Genomic DNA, 18670 nt, shown 5'->3' with positions numbered 1-18670 from the left:
ACTTTAGATGAAGAAGCAGACGAGTCACCTATTTTGCACTCACACAGGTACCTCCATTGTTCCTGGATATACACCGAGACCATTTTGCACTCACACAGGTACAATTTTACCCTTACTTTCCGTTCCAATAAAACTTTTTTTAACAATATTCATCAATTTTAGGAAGGGGAAATTGGTAAAAGGTTGGTCTGTGTGTGTGTTATCCAGTTCTAAAAAAATGTAGATTGTTATTTCTTGTAACTAGTTCTAAAATAATGGTTATCTTAATTTACTTTTTTTTTCCTTTTTGATGAATTTTATTTCAGAAATACATAGAATGTGCCGGATCTCTTGATGGATTGTCTTCACATGTGCCATTATACAAAGTAATGGAGGGAAATGAACCTTGTTTCTTCACAACATATTTCTCATGGGATCCTTCTAAACCATCAGTGTTGTTGCTGATTGGCTTCAAGTAGTGGAAAACAATTTTCTTTTTGTGGGTATGTGATAGTGGAAGACTTCATTTCAAATTATGCAATGGATTATATTTTTTGCAATGGAAAACAATTTTTTTTTGTATGAAATAGATTTGTATGACATTAAATTTTATGCAATGGATTGTATTTTTTGTATATGATATTTTATTTCTATTATGAGACATTAAATGCAAATTTAATTTAAAATTTAATAAATATATAAAAATATTTTTTTAAAACATTTAAATTTACGATACACAAAAATGTGTGTCATCTTCATTTATGACATGGCCTTTCTTGACAGGGGTTTTAATGATACGCATTGCGTGTCATATAGACGACGCGCAAAAGCGTGTTGTCTCTCGTTATGACAGGGTCTTCCTTGACGCGCATTTGCGCGTCGTCTCAGCGTTTTACGACACACATTGTGCGTCGTAAAAGGCTGTTTTTCTAGAAGTGAATTGGTTTGGGGAAGTTAAGGAGCTTAAATATGGTTCAAACCACCAAAATAGGGTTTGGGTTCTGATCGTGTACACCTAGCATACTCCAGCTATGCCCAGCATACCAAGGATGCCTAGTACACCCAACGTACTAGACTAAACCAAAAACATTCATAACTTCAAACGGTCATAACTTCTTCGTTCAAACTCCATTTTAGACGATCTTTGTATCCACAGAAAGGTATTTATGAGCTCCACAATATTATCTAGATATCTTTGACTAAAAACCTCATGAACAAAAATCCATATTTAATGCAAGAAGTCTGAAACATCACTTTTCTCATTTTACCCTTTGACTCCAACACAACCAAAGGGCTTAATTGGATCGCATAACCATTATTATCAACATCCAATAGCATCTAAACCATATTCCCTTAAAGGCCAAGGCATTTATTTGATCCATTTATTGTCTGCAATCTCGAAATAAGAAATTTCTCGAAAGAAGTTACAGAGAGAGAGAGAGAGAGAGAGAAAGAGAGAGAGAAAGAGTCTTAAATGTGTGGTGGTTGGTAAATTATGGGTAACTATTGTAAACCATAAGGACCATTTATGTAATTTATTTAAAAAAGAGACATGTCATGTTTTTATTGGATATCACAAATTAACCTTAATTATGCATTTTCTATGGATCTCTTCCACACACACACATACACACATACATACATACATACATACATACATACATACATACATACGTATATATATATATATATATATATATATATATATATATATATATATATATATATATATATATATATATATATGGGAAAAGTGAATATACCCTTAAGGGTATATAAGCTTAGGTACCCATACTCACCATATTACGTCGTTTTGTATTATATATAAATATTGTAATTGTTCAATGTTCTTCTAATTCAACTTCTAACTTGATTTAATTCTAAGATTTTTATAAATTTTACATTTATCTTTCTCTTATATAATTTTCATTTTTAACTATAATATATATAGCATAATAGGTGTTCAACATAAAGATGTGATGTAAGAGAAATATAATAGTGAAATTTCAAAAATTTTGAAAGTAAATCAAGTTAGGATTGAAGTTTAAGAACATTATAATGAATATATCAAACAAAACGACGTATTATGGTGGGTTTAGGTACCTAAGTTTATATACCCTTAAGGGTATATTCACTTTTCCCTATATATATATATATATATATATATATATATATATATATATATATATATATATATATATATATATATATATATATATATATACTCATTATGGTCAGGGCTTGCAAGACAATGAACATTATCTATGGCCCATGTCTTTAAGGAATCCTCTCTCTCTCTCTCTCTCTCTCTCTCTCTCTCTATATATATATATATATATATATATATATATATATATATATATATATATATATATAGAGAGAGAGAGAGAGAGAGGATTCCTTAAAGACATGGGCCATAGATAGATGTCCATTGTCTTGCAAGCTATGACCATAATGAGTATACCAAAAATATAAAAAAATTTAATGCAATTAAACATCAAACCGATCCCAATCCATATTATAAATAAAAACAAATTTTGGTTCAAATAAAAAATAGATAAATCTAGAACCATGTTGTTTTTAATTTGAAAAATAAAAAAAAAAACAACTAAAAGAAAACAAAAAACCAAAAATAATGAAGAACCAAGTTTTTAAAAGAATATTAATCTTATATGGAGAATTAGATCGATTCATCACCACATTTCATAATCCCGATGCAGTACATATCTCCTTAATCGGAGTGTGGAGGTAACCCCTTCTTAAATCATGACCTCGTAATCTTACAAAAATAGTTATTTGATTGGAGTAAATGTTGAATAAAAGAAAAAACATTTTGTATAAGTTGAAGTAAAATCTGTTTTTTTTTTAAACGGTTAATCCATAAAAGAAACCTGTTATCCCCTTTAAGCTCAGAAAAACTATCAAAATCGCTTATTGGTATGTTCGGCATTAAGCGTTTGAAAGCTTCTAGCTTTTAATATTTGACAAAACGTTCTGTTTTAAACAAAATGACTCATTTAGCATTACAAGCTTTCAAAGCTTCTGGCGTTTTGTTTAAACAAAACGCTCCAAATCCAAATGTTACTTAATGTAGCGTTTAACAAAATGCTACAACCTATAAGCTACCTGTTACCGCTACCAGCTAATTTTGCCGAATACGCCACCAAAACCAATATAAAAAAAAATAATAAATACCAAAATTGTTTTCACAAAAGGAGTTTCCGTTTTAACCCACTAATTAACATGCACCTCTACTTAGTACTAGTTCAAATTTATTTATTTTATCGGTTCATAGTAACTTTAGGCACACCACAGCCCACCACCAAAGTTGTAGGCCGCCAAGCTTCACTAGATTCTTGTGGATGGTATTCACCTAATCCACTAATTCATGGCGGAAAAGGAAACAAATTCCATTCTCAATTCTCAATTCTCGATTCTCCTAAACGGATATTCCTCGTCATATGCATTTCCCAAAATCAGTATATTCCTTTTTAAACTACTTTAACAAACAACCACCCTTGGATCACTTTTCAATCCTCACGTGACAACAAACCAACGCCTCGGATCAAATCCCACGATAAATATTCCTTTGGCATCTTAAAAACATCCCACTTTTTCAATTCCTATAAATACTTTCACGTACTCGTAGTTTACTATTATACCAAAATCCTCATTCTTTTCTTGTATTCATTATTCAACAACAATGTCAGGAATTGTAGTGATTTTTGACTTCGACAAAACAATCATCGACATTGATAGCGACAATTGGGTGGTCGATGAGTTGGGTGCAACCGATTTATTCAACCAACTTCTTCCCACCATGCCATGGAACTCCGTTATGGTATTTTAGTTTTTTATTTTTCAAGATACGTATAAATATTTATATATTTTTTTTATCTTTAAAGTATTCGTTTTGAACAGGATAAGATGATGAATGAGCTACATTTGCAAGGTAGGAGCATTGAAGATATTGAAAATGTCCTTAAACGTACCCCGATACATCCTCGGGTTGTTCCTACCATTAAAGCTGCATATGCTTTAGGGTAACTTTATTTTTTCTTTTGTTTGGATTTTTAATAGTTATTGTTTGGTATGAAAATGACTAATTATATGTAATGAATTTATTTCAGATGTGATTTGAGGGTGTTAAGTGATGCGAATTTGTTCTATATAGAAACTATACTTAAGCATCTTGGGATACGTGAATGTTTCTCAGAGATTAATACGAACCCGGGTTTTGTCGATGACAAAAGAAAGTTAAGGATTTTGCCGTACCATGATTTCCATGTTTTCTCTCATGGTTGCACCCTTTGCCCTCCCAACATGTGCAAGGTCGGTTTTTAGTTATCTGGTAATTTTATAATATTTAAATCTAACACTTAAGTTTATGTTTTAATATTTTTCGTTGAAAATTTATCTAATAGGGTAAAATAGTGGAAAGAATTCAAGCCGAGTTAGCAAAAGAAGGAAAGAAAAGGATTATATATTTAGGAGATGGAGCGGGTGATTTTTGCCCGAGTCTAAAGCTTGGGGGAAATGATTGCATGATGCCGAGGAAAGATTTTCCTGTTTGGGATTTGATATGCAAAAACAGAAAACTTCTAAAAGCTGAAGTCCATGAATGGACTGATGGAGAAGACCTCGAGCGAGTTCTTCTCCAACTCATTGGGAAAATGATGTTGATGGAAGATGAGAACACAAATCAAATGTTTGATTGCAAGTTTGAGACAATTGCACATGAAGTTTTGCCTAAACCTCTCTATGTTCCTTAGAAATCCATATGTAACTATCTAAAGATTATTGATACTTTTTAAATAATGAATGTTTTTTGGCTTGTGTTTATACGGAGTAATGCTAAACTTATTGATCTATGTTTTTATTGTTATTCTATAGCAAAATTATAGATGCCAAAATAAAAGAGACTTAAGGTCGCATGGTTTGTTTCCCTCTCACCATGTGGTTTGCTGATTAGGACAAGAAACTGTACCAGACAACACTATATCTTAGATGCGGTTTAGGAGAAGGGTTTCCTTAGGGTAAACTCCCCTCACTATCTCTCATTCTCTTATTGACCAACAACTAAAAAATTAAATTTTATTTTAATTTTTACAGTATTTAATTAAATTATATATATACTAAAAAATTATTAAAAGTATATATTAAAATGTATGGTTTTAATTTTCTACAAAAAATAGTATAATATTGGTAAACAATATATTTTTTTAAATAAAATTAAAAATAAGAGAAAATAGAAGTTTACCATTCTATGGGTTTTGAAGAGTGATGTAAGAGTAATGGAAAAATATGGTGTTGCCGAGGTGGCACAAGAAAATGAAAGATGAAAGAAAAATATGTCTTGAGTTCTGATATAAGAAAGCTAAAACTTCAACAATTTTTTAATTAGTATTTTATACTAGGCTTGAAGCCCCTATAATAATTGAAAACACTAAACATTTTATAAAGTAATTGAAAAAAGAAAATGAAACAATATGTTTGTAACATTTATGTGAATTTATTCTCAAATTAATATATTGATAACATTACATGAATATAATGACAACCTTCCATATATAATCGTAAATTCTGGAAACTTAATGTAAGAAAATAAAAAACCTTAAAAAATGACAAGTGGAAAATAAAAAAATAAAAAAAATAAAAAAAATAAAAAAAAAAACTAGAAAAAGCCATGTGGCAAAATAAAGGAGAAAGACATGTGGAAAAATGATGTTAATTTATTAGGTTAGATGATAACTTTACATAAATATAATGACAACCTTCCATTCCATATATGATCGTAAATTCGAGAAATTTAATGTAAGAAAACGAAAACCCCTAAAAATGACAAGTGGAAAATAAGAAAAAAAAAACAGAAAAAGTCATGTGGCAAAATAAAGAAGAAGAATAATTGTGGAAAAATGATTATCATTTATTAGGTTAGATGATAACCTTACATGAATATAATGACAACCTGCCATATATGATTGTAAATTCTGAAAATTTAATGTAAGAAAATGTAAAACCCTAAAAAATGACAAGTGGAAAATGAAAAAAAAAAAAAAAAAAAGAAGTCATGTAGCAAAATAAAGGAGAAGAAGACATATGAAAAAATGTTTTTCATTTATTAGGTTAGATTATATGATAACCTTACATGAATATAATGACAACCTTCCATATATGATCGTAAATTCTGGAAATTTAATGTAAAAAAATGAAAACCCTAAAAATTGACAAGTGGAAAATAAGAAAAAGAAAAAAACCAAAAAAAAAGTCATGTGGCAAAATAAAGGAGAAGACATATAGAAAAATGATTTTCATTTATTAGGTTAGATGATAACCTTACATGAATATATTGACAGCCTTGCATATATAATCGTAAATTTTAGAAATTTAATGTATGAAAATAAAAAACCTTAAAAAATGACAAGTGGAAAATAAGAATATGAAAAAAAAAAAAAAAAAAAAAAAAAAAAAAAAAAAAAAAACCATGTAACAAAATAAAAGAGAAGAAAACATGTGGAAAAATGTTTTCCTTTTATTATGTTAGATTAGATGATAATCTTACATGAATATAATGACAACCTTCTATATATAATCATAAATTCTTGAATTTAAGAAAATGAAAAAAAATAATAATAATAAGACATGTGGAAAAATAATTTTTATTTATTAAGTTAGATTTTCCACACCCATCACAAGAGATCCCAATTGGTTTTTCTTTGATGTGCTTCATCTTCCCTAGTGAAACATTAATGTGGTTTTTTTTCTCGACGAATCTTTTATAATTTATTCTCGTTACATCACTAATCTTACAACTCCATCTTCCATCTTCCATCGCTCGTTTTCTTTATCCATCGTGGCCTTCTTAGCGCTCAATCTTCAATGGCTTTTGACCAAGATGAAGTAAAGTCAAACTTGAAATATTTGGAGCAAAATAAAGATGGATATTCAAATGAACAAAAGGAAAATTTGATTTGCGATACACTAGATCTAAACAGAAGCCACAAATGAAAATCCTAAAGCCTCGTGCTCAATTTTTAATTAAGGAAAAGAAATGGAAGAAAAAGAAAAAGAGAAGGGAAGGGAAATCAATTACTTGCAAGGAAAAAAAAAACCCAAGAAAAGTTTATGTTCTAGCTTAATATGGAAGGAAAGGAAATAAAAGGAAAATGACATTTTTATATAGCAATCACTCTCTTTTACATTGCAATCCTTTCTTTTCCCTCATAATCAGCCCAATGGTTTAGAGGGGGGAATTTGTTAGATTTATCCTTTCTAATTCATAGAAATCCTTTCATTTTCTTCACTAAAAAAACCCAAGAACACGTTTATTCTTCCTAATCCCTCATAATTCTTTCTTTTCATTCCCTAAAAAAATTAGAGAACAAAGTATAAATCCTTGAGCACCTAAAACCTCAATTTTCGCTCAAAATTTTATGTGGGTTGAACGAGATAAACAAGAAGTAAAACTTGAAACATTTGGAGCAAAATTACAAATGTATAATTAATAGCAAAATAAACAAGGAATCAGATTTAAACATTAGGGTTATACACATCCAATTACTCAATCTAACACTTTATCTTTTATTATTAACGTATATCATTTCAAAATTACATTATAATATTATATGTGAATATTAATCAGAAATATAATTTTTTTTATGTAATTACTACTTTTTTTAATGGAAATTATTGATATTGTTTTTAAAATTTATGTTATGATCTTGATTAGTTTATCATAAATTTCAAATATTATTAATTTTGTATGGTGATTTGATAGACATTATACTTGTTGATGTTTGAAATTATTAAAAAATCAAGTTATTTGGATGAGATTGTGATGGAGTTTTAGATAATAAAGTTTTCAATGGCTAAATTGTGATATATGAAGATATATCGTACATGCATGTGATACTAGATATTCGCCTGTATTCACGAACACAATGGGTAATTACTATCCGGATACCCGACTAGACAAAATTCAATTTAGGACACCGTTTTATAATCAGTTATGAGACTAGGATTAGTAATATCATTTTCGTTGTCGTCCATAGTTTATAACCTAAAGACATAATTAATCCCTTTAACAATTTAGCCAGTACGGCAGTACAGAGTAGTTAACTAAAAAAAGAACATAGTATAAATTAAAAGGTTTTTTTAGAATAATGATCAAAATTAAAAGGTTTTCTTAAAATTAGCTTTTTTATTATTTCAGTTTAAATTAATTTTAATCTTTTTATTGTAATTTAATCTGATTATGTTATCATATTGTAATCTAATTTGATTTTTTCTGCCTAATAAAAATAATATTATTGCATATTTTCTATTCTAGATATAGATAATATGGATCATACATAAAACATTATCTTACTATTTTTTTATTGTAATCTAGTATTATCATTACTTTTTTAACTTTAAAGTATTTTCTATGTTAGATGCACATAACATGGATTAGATAAAAGAATATTATTGTATTAGTATTTTTATTATATATTTATTGTATAGATTAGATAAAAACAATTATTTTATTAATATTTTTATTGTATATTGTATATTTATCTAGATAATCAAAAGCCAATCAATATAGTATTATCTTATTATAATACTATTATATTTTTCTTATAATATTATTATAATAGTGTTATAAGTTCTTTATCTGATCTAGATAATCCGATCAGATAGAATTATTTATATCGTTGTATTTATACCATAATATTATTGAATTCATATAATAGTGTTATTGTGTTCTTATTGCGATGGTATTATATATTTCAATGTGATATAAATGACCAATTAAAATGTGTAAAGTTTTCCTTATTTTGTTATTTTCTATTTAAAAAAATAAAATCATATTTTTTTAATAAATATGACCAAAATTTCTGGACTTTTTTAAGATTTTTTTCGATCATTTGAATAGCATAATAAATAGGGGTGCACACAAACTTTAACATAATTTGAATGTGTTATGTCTTATATTGTTAAAAGTTATTTTAATTTATATTTGTAAGATTACTATATTTAAAATATGACCATACATTTAAATTAATTAAAAACATATAGATTTAGCCCTGTTTGTTACCATATGACTCGCATCGAATCAGCGATTTGGGTTGACTCGGTCAGACAATATGTGTTTGATAGAAACTTTCTCAATCAGAACGTCTCGCTCATATCATTTTCTCGGTCAAACTTTGTAATATAGTTGACTGGAAAAATTACACACATACCCTCTCTTTGCTTTCTTCCCATCGTGACCAAAAAGAGATATCTGCAAGGAAAATTGGCCGCCAACATTGACAGCTCTCCGTCGCATCTCCATCGCCGCCGTCCCTTTCTCAGTCCGACTACCGGCCAGAAAGACCATTCCTCCGTTCGAGCCCCGACAAGCAAGCATCGATTTCTGCATCAATAGTTCCGATTCTGATCAGGTAAGCATCGATTTTTCTTTCCTCGTCTCATAAATACTTCCGATTCCTGCCATCATCGACTAGGAAGCATCGATTTCTGCATCAATAGTTCTGATTTCCACCATTATTTCTCTAAAAGTTTCGACTTTTACTTCTCGATTTTTGCTATTTCGATTGTTGTTGTTTTGATTTTTGCATCTATTTTGTTGTTCAAAGCTCTTTCGTTGTTGAGAATGGATAAAAGTTTTGAATTTTCAAATGATTTGTTCCAAGTGATTTGTTTTTTTTTGAAGAGAAACCAAGTGATTTGTTGTTCACTTCACGGTATGATGTTGAATGTGCATTTGCTGATTTTATTCATACCTAAACACATACATATATCTGTTCAAGTGATTAATAGAGATGTTATTGTTGATGCCAATACCAATGTATCATCTATTGTCTGCAAATCAATAATTTGAGGGTAAAAATGTCATTCTACTTACTGACGAACATATTGAATTTCATTGATTGCAGGGTTTGAAATCACAAAAGAGCATTGATTTGAAGCATTCTAGTTATTATTATTATTATTATTATTATTATTATTATTATTATTATTATTATTGCATAAAAATAAATAGCGTATCAGGGTAAAATGGTCATTTTGCATCACGTTTAGTTAGATGTACAATCAAACAGCATGATTTCTCACTCGTTTAGAATTTCTTACTCAGACAGACATTTCTGAATCAACACTTTCTCAGTTAGTAACTATCAAACGGGGTCTTAAAGTTGAAACAATCAAAGAAATAAAAAAAATTAAACTGACGACCAAAGTTACTCCGATGTAACTTTAATGTTAAATTTGGTATTATATCATTCACAATACCATATTTAGTGCAAGAAAAAAAATACGATAGAAACTTTACACCAAAAATATTAAAATAATGTTAATACTAAGAGTAATGATTGCTTTGAGATCAGTGGTGAGTTTAGAACAACAACCTACGTGGGTCACTATTTAAGTGAAACTAATAGAAATGACATATCTAAAAAAACTAGTAACTAGTCGATTCATATAAGAAATCTTTTTAAAGATATTACAATCGTACCCGAAGAGGTCTAATATCTTGATATATGTCCACAATCGTATCATTATTAATACTAGCTAAAACATTTTGTTTCAATATATAGCACTAAACTATCAACTAAGTTGGGAAACAAAAACAATCAAATAAAACTATATTGATTTCATGATTGATTGAATCAATGATAATCCATATTAAAACATACCACATGAAGTGACAAAACCTACCACACAAACCTATTGTGTAGAAGTCAAAATAGATGTTCTTATCACTGGTGCCAAGATTAGAGATTACATATTAAATTGATTATGTCTTGAACTTTTGATTTCATTATATTTATTCGTAACTATGACGAAGATTAGAAGAAGGGTAAAATCGTAGAAGGCAATCATTATCAATCACAAGTTCACAATTGAGAACCTTCAAAGTTAAAACTCGATGAGAAGAAGAAAGCAATGTGGACTGTAGGCCAAGACTAATGTAATATGAGGTTGTCGGTGGCCGGAGGGAGGCGGACAGGCGGCCTGATCTAGTGATTGATAGGAGTGACTTCGGTCTTCAACCATTCCTTGTGATTTTTTTCATTGCGTTGTGTGTATTTGCTAGAAACAAATGGACAATTCGCATTCAATTTGTATTTTCTTTCTTTAATTTTAAAAGGTATTGGGTTAATTTTTGATAGACAATATTTGAAATAAACTAAAAGTGAACCATTGAAATACAAAAGATGGGCTAAAAGTACATTACAAATAAATTAAGATGGATCATCTATAAATTTTAAGGTAGGTCACAATATTTTTATTAATTACTTGTTACACAATTTTTTTGTTTAGGTGGGTCAAGTGACCCACCTTCACTTGCACAAGCCTCACCACTGTTTGATATACCTTAAACACATAGAAACCCCAAAGACATTTAATTACATGAGTCCTAAAGTATATGCTATAAGATCATCTTTAACACACTTTCATTTTTTCTATTGAAAATGGAGTAAAAAATAAGGTAAATAGTGTTTTATCTCCGGTCCTACTCCATTTTTTACCTAATTTTTATCCCCAAAAAATATATTTCATTCTTCTAACCTATATAAATTGTCAAAACAGCCCTTCTATTAATTTGGTTTTAACAAATATACAATCTATATTTCTTTTATTACAATAATATTAAAAAATAAGATTATATTTATAATACATAGTTATAAGTTTTTGTAAAATACGTTATTGTGTTTTAAAATTTCAAATATGTATTTAAATTTTAATATGAACTAGTGTATAAGCCCGTGGTGAACCACGGGTTAGTTAGTGGCGAACGTTTGATGACGAAAATTGAATCCTGAATTATGGACGAGAAATTGTTTGAAACGTCAACATAGATGGATGAAAGAGTGAATGTTACAAAGGTATATTGTGAAACTCTAATATTCATGAAGTTTACTCGAAGTAGTTCGTAAAGGTATTGCTTTTGCAACCTAGAATAAACTTGTTATTCTGTACGACATGAACAAAAGAATGCTCTAATAGATACCAACATTTCTCAGCCACACGAATATAAGCATGAACAATAAACACACTAAAAACAACAAATTGAAAAGTAAATGTTATTTGATAATTTGATAATTGTAATACATATTATTTGTTAAACTTCTATTAGAGTCAGTACGTAGATGCAAGGGGGTAGACCATCCTTCTTCACCGTACGGGAATAGTAATGGATACTGCAAAGGCATATAAGTCGGATAAAGCTTACTGATTCGTCGAGGTGACCCAGACTTTGAATAGACAACAATGTCATAGACAGCCCTAGTAACATCATCACCACAAACAATACAACCTAAACTTCCAGGGGCCGATGGCCCATATCTTATGTCTGGTACAGCACCAAATAAACGTACACCATATGCATCTAAATTTATTGACTGAGCTATTTCTGTCGCAGTCTTCAATGTATGAACATACTCATTATGTATGTGTAACATATAACTTAATGAATCTACAACATCTGCAGATAAAAGTACTTCTCCCTCACCATGAAAAGAATGAAGTCTATCAGCAACCTCATTTTCGATATCACACATATACAATTGAATAAAACGAGGTTGATGAACGTCTTTAGGATAAATGGATCCTATCCAATGGTAAATCTGACCACTAACCTTAAACACATATGACGCACGACCTTTGTTGATTGATTCATCTTCGTTTTCACTAAAAGAAGTCATAGAGAACATGGAATTATATGCTCTTATGTTATGCATAAAGTGATCATCTTCGTAGAACTACGTAAGCACATCATGCGAACGAAGACGGTAAGGAAGAACAACATTACCCGACTTACAACATTTTGTATATCATGGATGATTGGCCCGGGATAAATACAATACTCTCATGATTCCAAAAAAAGCCCCACAATACTCACATACACAAGAACAATTCCCACGGTCATAATAAAAAGGTAACGCTGATATCTCCACTAAAAGTGAACTCCTACGTGAACGGCAGGGGATTATTGTATTGGAAGTAGAAGTCATACGTTGCCGTTTTGGAGGCATCACAAGAAGGCATTTACTGAAATGGAAATCCAAAATTCATCGACCTTTAACATACTTTATATGTAATTGAAATGGAAAATTATATTCTAAAAAGGTAAATTTGAAACTAACTATTTGATTAGTAACTAAGTATTCCAGACTCCTCGAATGTCAATGTAAAATTGTAAACAAAATTTTCTTAGATACACTACTTATATAATTGTTCAACTCAGTGGAAGCAGTTATCATATATTTAATAATAGCGATAATTTAATGCATTTACCATTTATAAAACGGTTGTAAGAAAACAACAATTAACATGACCCGTGGTTGACTTGATTGTTCAGAGGCATGTTGTATGGTTTTAGAAATCAATAGTAAACATAGCATATTTTATTATTTACCCGATTAGGGTTGTTGTATGGGATTATTTTTTTAGATTTGTAGCATAATTTATCATTTAATGTGTTAGACAGTAAAATTTGAACAGGTTATTGTCCTTTAGTGAAAATGCAATATAAAATCATAGAATATGATTAGGGGTTTATGTGTATCAAAATGTAAGATAGATAGGAAGTTATGAATCATTTTTTCTTAGCTTTTATTAGGTAATATTCCTTGTAACATTACAAAAAAAAAAGGTTAGTAGCATTATTGTCATTTCAGAAAATGCATGGTATAATCCGTCTAAAATTTAAAAATACATTAATATGACTTGATTATTATGAGGCATGGTGTATGGTTTTAGAAATCAGTAGTACATTAGGATCCACAAAATAACAATATACTTTATATCTTTCTTCCATATTACAGCAACATACTTTTATTTATGGGATTTTTTTTAGATTTGTAGCATACTTCATCATTTAGATGTGTTAGGCAGTAAAATTTGAACAGGTTATGTTGGCTTTTATTAGGTAAATTTTCCGTCTAGCATTACAAAATACTTAAGGGCAGTATTGTCCTTTAGTGAAAATGTAATATAAAATCATAGAATATGATTAGGGCTTTATGTGTATCAATATGTAAGACAGATAGGAAGTTATGAATCATGTTTTTCTTAGCTTTTATTATGTTAAAATTCCTTATGACATTACACAAAAAAAAAGGTTAATGGCATTATTGTCATTTCAGAAAATGCATGGTAAAATCCGTCTAAAATTTAAAAATACATTAATATGACTTGATTGTTAAGAGGCATGGTGTATGGTTTTAGAAATCAGTAGTAGATTAGGATCCACAAAATAACAATATACTTTATATCTTTCCATATTATAGCAACATACTTTCATCTATTGAGTAATGGTTATGGTTACTACAGAATGTAATGAGAAACTTACCTTCACTGACTTTTTTTTAATAAATTTACTGATATGAATGCATTTTGTTTTACCTAAATAGTTTTAAAAGGTTTTGAAATTTTTTTGATAGAAAAGCTTTAAAGGTTAATTTTGTAATTATTACTTTTATATGCTTTAACTGATACCCAAAGCAAGCAAAAATTTAGAAAGGATTAGAATCCTGCCGACCAATTGGTTGAAGGATCTTAATCCTTTGTGATTCCACAATGATGGTATTCTGAGCAAGGTTGTTTCACGATTTAGGTCAAATAATTGGGTTGTTACTATTCAAGATATTAAAAACACATGGTTTCAACATGAATATAGATAAGTTTATAATGTCTTTTTTTGTGTTATTCCCATAGATTAATATTTTTCTTGCATTTGATCACTTGCCATCAGGTCATACAATTGTATATTTGAAAGATAAACAGGTTCTTATGTCTACGGAGGCCAAGCATGGGAAATCAGATACTACCATGGTCTTCACAGAAAGGGTTCTTAAAATAGCAAAGATATTTGGTCAGAACTATGCTACCACGATTAAAATGAGATTAACTTGTAATTTTTTTTTCCTAAAATAAGAGTAGGAGGCTTCGTTTAACAAAAACAGAACAAAGATCAATTATACAGAAAACAATATTAGACATACTGAATTGTAAACATTAACATAGAACAGGCGTTTAGTGGCGGAAATTGATGGCAGGCGTGGTTGGTGACAGAATTTGAATCATGATTCTTGGACGGGATATTGATAGTCAAACCCAAAAACTCGGAGACATCGCTCACGAACACAAAGGGTTAGAAATAGGAGCACTTGAACCAAAATAATAAGGAAATTGAAAGAACCAACATATCTAATTCCTCACAGGCTGAAGTTTTTTGTTGGTGGTAAGACAGAAATCGAATCCTGATTCGTTGGACGGAAATCGTCGATTGGCAAAACCAAACAGTCAGAGACGTCACTCAATAACACAGAAGGATTAGAAATATGGGCAATTGAAGAAAAACCATAAGGTAATTGAAAGAACCAACAACATACAGGGTAGAAGCGGTTCGTTGCGGGCGGCGGCAATAGAGCGTAGGAGGTTGTCACTGAGGAATCGATTTCCTTTCTTGTTGGATGAGATTGTAATCCTCTATTTTCGGATGAGATTCGGTGGGAGAATCAAAAGATCACAGTCTCCAATTCCTCTATTTTTGGACGAGAAGTCGATGGGAGACTCAAACGATCACAGTTGGAGACGAATGAAAAAGAATGTACGTGGATTTTACAATCTGATAGTCCGTGTTAAGATGTTGTAAATGTATAAGGACGAAATTGTAGCTTCTTACAAATTGATGTGGTAAAAGTCTAAATGTTGAGAAATTTACTGTTCCAAGACGTGTTAGTATATAATATATGTATATAATTTGTTAAACAAAAACAAACTTTATATTTATAATTAATTAATATAATTTAATATATAACACAATATTATAAGTATTAAATATTACATTTAAATAATAATTAGTAGATTAAAAAAACTAGAAACATATAAATATATAAAATGAATGAGTAAAACCGACAACTCAAAGTTTATCCCAATTTTGGAGGAAATGAATAGTATAACACCAAATATGGTGTTATAATTCATTTCCCCCAAAACTGAGAATAAAAACAGTAGGGTTGCAGAGGAATGAGAAAGAAAGTGGGAAAAATAATGAAGAATGGGAATGGGTTGAAATGCTCTAGTATCTCAGCTTGAGAAAAAAAAGTAATAGTTTAGAAATAAATTAGCATATGTATGTAATGTATGCTGACATATGGAAAAATTAAATATCATCCTATAATTTTGCTAATTATTTTCCTACTCATATAAAATCATATAAATTCATGACATGTATAGTCTATTAATTTCTTTTTTTTAAATCTATTTTTTATATAAATATCGTCATTAAAAGATTATTTGAAGCATATTTATTATGCTGCAATAAATAAAGGGATATTGGATATTTATTTGACTGCCTGAAAGAAAGTAATTAACAAAACTAATTCATTTTTAAAAATAACCTAACTTGTTTGGAACATAACATTCCGAAGTAATAATGTTTGTCTTGAAATTGGTAAAATTTGACGTAAATGTAGTCTGAAATCTAAGATGTCAAAAAATTAGAATTATTTGGATGACCGAGACATGACATAAAGTAGTTGAATTGACATAAAGTTAATCCTTTTTCGGACTAATCCGGATCAACCAATCCGAGACTTAGTTAATGTTGATTTCATTTTCATTAATATCATTCCTTCTTAAGAAATTTCTACTAACTTTAGGGTGCATAGAATCGTGTAGGAGAGTAGTGGGTTGTATATGGAAGTGACAGTACCATAAGGAAAATCATTCACTCCCTTGTGGTATCGCAAAAGATGCATGTTGAGCGGATTCATGAACCAATTGCTCCCACTCTCTTTTTCTTCTCTCACTTATACCATATGCATAATAAGTTGTATTCAATGATGTCGATTAAGAAGAATGAATTTTCATTTGTTGTAAGTTAGAAAAGATGAAAGTGAGAAAGAATATAAAAGCTAATGTTACGTCTAGATGACATGTGGGTTTGAAGGGACTCCTTCCACCCAATGTTCAATTCATTGTCTATTTGTTAAAGTGACAGCAAATAATGGTTTTATATCATAATTTATTTCGTTATTAGTTAGTTCTTTTAGTTCCATCTATAAAACACCCCAAAACTTCATTATTAGTTAGTTCTTTTAGTTCTATCTATAAAGCACCCCAAAACAAAACGTCACAGATACCCGTTCCAAAATAGTTTATTGTATTCAGAACATAAATGTTTGTTTCGAATTTGTAGTGTGTGTACTCGAAAGACTTTTTTTTAGTATTTGTATGCACAAACATTCTTTTTAGCATTTGTATGCACAAACATTTTTTAGTACCATATATTTATGGCTTTTTGTGTTAAAACAAGTTAGACATACCCAAAGGCCTTGTTCTAAGTTTTTTCTAGGAAGGAATGAGAGGGAAGAAAAGGAAAAGAAAGCTTAGTAAAGAAAAGGTTAGTATAAAAATATTTTCTTAGTTATTTATGTTGTTATATGTCTTCCTAAAACAAGTAGTATGTCTTGTTTATGGTTAATATCATAAAGTATATGATAATTTTTAGGGTTAATGACCTAAAAAGATAATTAATTTTGGTCTTTGTTCACATTTAGGTAATTATGTTTTTTTTTGTTTATATTTAACCATTAAACTTGTTTGACGTGTTTAAAATAAGGTATTATGACTTGTAATTACGGTAATATTATTTTATTATGAACATGTCAAACAAGTTTATTTGTCAAATATGTATGAAAAAAAAATCATGATTACCTAAATATGGACAAAAACCAAAATTTATTACCCGTTTTGGTAATTCTGGACAAGAACCCTCTCAAGGACTGTGCTCTGGAATCAGGCTACAACACCCAATGAATAATTAGGTTAGGCTTGGTCTAACCCAATTCAGTCGTGGCTAGTCATGGGCTAGACTGTGTTGCTAGGTGTTTAAAGCACATATAGTTTAGCCCCTTAAGCGTATACAACCTAAACCCTAACTAGATGGGCCTAAACTGGGTTAGCCCAAGACTTGACTATCTCCTCATACACAAAGACCGAACAACCCAATTTCATATCACGTCAATGGATCTTATGACTACTTGCAATTAACATAAAGAACCAAATATTACCAAAATAGGCAAGGACCTTTGGTTTTTGTCAATGTTTAGGTAGCCATGTTTTTTCGTACACATATGACCAGTAAACTGTTTGACCTGTTCATAATAGAGTAATGTTACCGCTTATTACCACTCATATTACCTTATTATGAACCGGTCAAACAAGTTCAATGGTCAAATGTGTACGAAAAAAACATGATTACCTTAATGTGAACAAAGACCAAAGTTCATTACTTTCTAGTTATTACCTTAATGTGAACAAAGACGAAAGTTCGTTCCTTTCAAGTTCATTGACCCTAATATTTATATAGCAAGTCTCATATATATACATACAAATTGATTTATTGCCTTTTTTAATTGTAACGTATTCGGGTATATGCTAATGTATTAGAAAATACAGAGCTTAGGCTTGGATTTACAATAATCACCAAAACACAACTAGTTATCTTACTTCGTAATGATAGAGTCGGGAATTCTGAATGGTACTACGAACTAACGTTTCCAAAATAGATCGTTATCACAAAAATAAATAATTAGTCATTTTTGTTAGTAACCATCTTTTTAAATGGTTAGTTTAATCGACATCCCAAAAATAAAACTTTAAATCATTGTGTGTACAGCATACCAACAAACAA

The 18670-nt window shown here is 29.7% G+C and overlaps 1 protein-coding gene across 1 annotated transcript; it reads left to right on the top strand.

Moving 5' to 3' along the window:
• Positions 1-3634: 3634 nt before the first annotated feature.
• LOC111906856 (inorganic pyrophosphatase 2) lies at positions 3635-4821 on the top strand. Its single transcript, XM_023902632.3, has 4 exons — positions 3635-3820; positions 3901-4022; positions 4110-4311; positions 4404-4821. The coding sequence occupies exons 1-4, from the start codon at positions 3683-3685 to the stop codon at positions 4749-4751; spliced, it is 810 nt and encodes a 269-aa protein (XP_023758400.1). The 5' UTR covers positions 3635-3682; the 3' UTR covers positions 4752-4821.
• Positions 4822-18670: the final 13849 nt, after the last annotated feature.

This window comes from Lactuca sativa, chromosome 4, assembly GCF_002870075.4.
Source record: "Lactuca sativa cultivar Salinas chromosome 4, Lsat_Salinas_v11, whole genome shotgun sequence".
In the NCBI taxonomy this organism is placed as follows: Eukaryota; Viridiplantae; Streptophyta; class Magnoliopsida; order Asterales; family Asteraceae; genus Lactuca; species Lactuca sativa.
Note: the sequence above shows the minus strand (reverse complement) of the source record. Positions and strands in the feature narration are given on the sequence as shown.

What these genes read in the sequence shown, in the direction of transcription:
- LOC111906856 (XM_023902632.3), top strand. Translation starts at nt 3,683, where the DNA reads ATGTCAGGAATTGTAGTGATTTTTGACTTCGACAAAACAATCATCGAC. An exon ending in TGCCATGGAACTCCGTTATG is followed by an intron (nt 3,821 to 3,900) that starts GTATTTTAGTTT and finishes CGTTTTGAACAG; the next exon opens with GATAAGATGATGAATGAGCT. An exon ending in AAAGCTGCATATGCTTTAGG is followed by an intron (nt 4,023 to 4,109) that starts GTAACTTTATTT and finishes AATTTATTTCAG; the next exon opens with ATGTGATTTGAGGGTGTTAA.